The 3,157-nt window shown below is 58.7% G+C and overlaps 2 protein-coding genes across 2 annotated transcripts in view; one reads left to right on the forward strand and one right to left on the reverse strand.

Moving 5' to 3' along the window:
* The window catches only part of ARHGEF39 (Rho guanine nucleotide exchange factor 39), a 3,737-nt gene extending 1,714 nt beyond the window's left edge, over positions 1-2,023 (forward strand). The window contains exons 5-9 of the mRNA XM_007947017.2: positions 343-413; positions 635-763; positions 1,359-1,588; positions 1,743-1,831; positions 2,008-2,023. Of these exons, the coding sequence (XP_007945208.1) occupies positions 343-413; positions 635-763; positions 1,359-1,588; positions 1,743-1,831; positions 2,008-2,023 (535 nt within the window). The remainder of the gene's footprint in view (positions 1-342; positions 414-634; positions 764-1,358; positions 1,589-1,742; positions 1,832-2,007) is intronic.
* A 693-nt stretch (positions 2,024-2,716) lies between these two features.
* The window catches only part of CCDC107 (coiled-coil domain containing 107), a 2,797-nt gene continuing 2,356 nt past the window's right edge, over positions 2,717-3,157 (reverse strand). Inside the window, exon 5 of the mRNA XM_042781805.1 lies at positions 2,717-3,047. Within this exon, the coding sequence (XP_042637739.1) occupies positions 2,717-3,047 (331 nt within the window). The remainder of the gene's footprint in view (positions 3,048-3,157) is intronic.

Consider the following 3,157-nt stretch of genomic DNA (forward strand, 5'->3'; position numbering starts at 1 on the left):
GGCCTGAGGCAGGGTTTGTTGAGATGAGGGCCGGCTTAGCTTAGAATTTCTGACCCTGGGGAAGAGGAAAGGGGTCGTGGTCACTGCTGTCTACAGCATGCTCTGTAGGTTGACTTGACCTTGGCATTGGCCTGCCGGTGTGTGGCTTAGCCTGCCCCTGTATGGGCTGGAGGGCGGCTCTGTGGTGTGAGCCCGGTTCTGAGCCCGAGATCAAAGAAGGGGGTGCAATAACTAGAAGCAGATCTTTCCTGGCCTTTCAACTCAGGCGCCTGTGAGCCAGGCAGACAGGTGGCTTGTGCCCAGCCCTGCTTCCCCTCATAGACTCCACCGGTCTGATTCCAGGTACGAAAATCTTGTTGTCGCTTTGGCTGAAAACACAAGTCCCACCAGCGCTGACCACCAACAGCTCACACGTATGTCCCTGTGCCTCTCTAGCTCAGGCAGACGCTGCCTCTGCTGTGTGCTTTCTTGTTCCCACCTCCCACCATGGCTGTTGGGTCCCTCTCTGCCACTGACATGTGCACAATGTCACTGCCCTGCCCACTTCTCAAGAAGCCAGACCCTGGCCCTGCCACTCTTTTACCACTAGTCCTTCAAAGCTGTGACGGGAGCGGGACGTGGGATGGTGTTGCAGGGGCCGCTCGGCTGATAAGTGACACTGCCCAGCGGGTGCACACCATCGCTCAGAGGCAGCGGAACGACCAGCACCTGCGGCGTGTGCAGGCTCTGCTCAGTGGACGCCAGGCAAAGGGGCTCACCTCAGGTAGTCTGTCCTGCCCCTCAACCCTCAACCGCCCCTTTCCTCCTCTTTGTGTTAGCCTCCTGGGGCCGCCGTAACAGAGTACCACTAACTGGGCCCTTGTCCTAAAACAAGAGAAATTTATTCTCTCAGTGTCTTGGAGGCTACAGGTCAGGAATACCATCAGCAGGGCCGCGGTCCCCGAAAGCTCCGGGAAGAATCGTCACTTCTTCCAGCTTCTCGTGAGCCCGGTGGTCCTTGGCTGGAGACGCGTCACTCCAGTCTCTGCCCCAGGCTTCACAGGGCCTGTCTCTTCCCACGAGGACACTGATTCAATTCATGGCCCACTCTAACTCACCCTGAACAAACCTCACTGCCGTCGGGTCAACTCCGACTCACGGTGACCCGACACCAGGATGCCTTAAGCTTGAGGGCCTCCACCTGCGCGGCCCGTGTTTCTGGATAAGGTCACTGTGAGGTTCCAGTGGACGTGATGCTCTGGGGGATACCATTCAGCCCACTGTGTGGATCCAGCAGACACAGCCCCGTTTGCCCACTGCTCTGTCCCCCTGGGTCACGGTCCCGGAGCCGCACGGTGACCACTGCCCCACACCCCCAGGGCGCTGGTTCCTCCGGCAGGGCTGGCTGCTGGTGGTGCCTCCCCGAGGGAAGCCTCGCGCCCGCATGTTCTTCCTCTTCACTGATGTCCTCCTGATGGCCAAGCCGCGGCCCCCGCTGCACCTGCCACAGAGTGGCACCTTCGCCTGCCGGGCCCTCTACCCCATGGCCCAGTGTCAACTCCACAGGGTCTTTGGCCACTCAGGAGGCCCTTGTGGTGGCGTGCTCAGTGTAAGTACTAGGAGGGGACCCTACGGGAGTAGCTAGGGCTTGGGCTTAATGCCTAGTTCTTATTTCATCCCTGAATGACCTTCACGGAAGCACAAAGGCTCTGGCTTTAGCCTGGAACTTTTCAAGTCATGCACTAAGCAGTGTCTCTCCCTAGCTGTCCTTCCCCCAAGAGAAGCTACTGCTCATGTCCACAGACCAGGAGGAGCTGTCACGCTGGTACCACAGTCTGACTTTGGCCATTGGGTAAGTAAGTTGTGTCAGGAAGAGTGCCCTGAGGCCTGTGAGGCTCCAAGTCCTTGGCTGCACGTGAGCAGTTGTGAGGCTGTCTCCTGTCTGCCTCTGGGACCTCCCGGCCCTGAGGGTGCTTCTGTGCGAGCAGGGTGCTCTCCGGCTGTGCCTCAACCGTCTCCTCTCCACAGCAGCCAGAAGAACTGAATCCCCGATTCTAGAAACCAGAATACCTCACGGATAGGCCAGCGCCAAGAGTGCAAAGGCATCTGCTTACTAAACACAGAACCCTTCATGGTTCCAAAGGGTTGTTTGCCTGGTACCAAGGACCGGCTCTTTATCAGGATACCAAGTCTCACCTGACTGGACCTCAGCTGAACCAGCCGTCCACACAAATGAAGGGATTTGGGGCAGATATGCTCAGTGCTAAGGAGCCCTGACGCCCCAGTGGTCAAAGCGCTTGGCTGTGAACTGAAAGGTCCGCGGTTTAAACCCACCAGTGGTTCTGCAGGACAGATGTGGCAGTCTGCTCCCATGAAGACTTACAGCCTTGGAAACCCTATGGGCCAGTTCTACTCTCTTCTATAGGTCGCTACGAGTCAGAATGGACGGCAGTGGGCTTGGTTTTTCAGCTCGGTCCTGCCCTGTGTCTACAGCCAGCTGTTGTCAGTGTTTCTGCTTTGTAAACATGCCAGGTTTATGCTGTATAGCGTCTCTGTAATTTATTTTCCCACTGGATTTAATAAAAAGAAAAATTTTGAAAGGCCTTTCTCGGTTATTTTAAACGAGAAGGATGTTTGTGCCCCGAAGGCTGGCATGATGGTGGCCTGAGAACTCCAAGGAAAAGAACTGCAGCCCCCCCGCCTCTGACTTCACCCGGGAGGGCGGCCTCGTTTTGTCCTAATAAGGGAAGCTTTGCTCTGAGGCCCACTGGGCCCTAGGCACCTCGAGTGGGCGTGTGGCCAAGCGGCTGGGGCGGGCAGCACGCAGCAGCTCCGGGCCCCGACAACAGCCGCGCCTGCCCTGAACCTGCAGCTGCCTCTGCTTCCCCTCGGCCACAGCCCTGCCGCTCCGCCTTCTGAGGCCCTGCTCCGCTTCCCACGCAGCAGCTGGGCTCCACGTCTCTGCGTTCGGGCTTCCGGCCTCCGCACCCGCGTCCTCAGGGAAGCGCACCCCGGCCTCTGTGCGGGGAAAGATGAAGCGTGTTCCGGACCCAGGCCTCCCCTTCCACCTGCGCCAGGCCCGCGCCTCCAGCCCCCAGCTGGCTCCGGCTCCTCCACAGCCTCACCCGGCTTGTTCTCTCGGAGCAGCTGGTGGATGGTCTGCACCTTTGTGTTCAGA

This window comes from Orycteropus afer, unplaced genomic scaffold, assembly GCF_000298275.1.
Source record: "Orycteropus afer afer isolate SDZICR_OR568_19922 unplaced genomic scaffold, OryAfe1.0 scaffold00174, whole genome shotgun sequence".
Taxonomy (NCBI): domain Eukaryota; kingdom Metazoa; phylum Chordata; class Mammalia; order Tubulidentata; family Orycteropodidae; genus Orycteropus; species Orycteropus afer.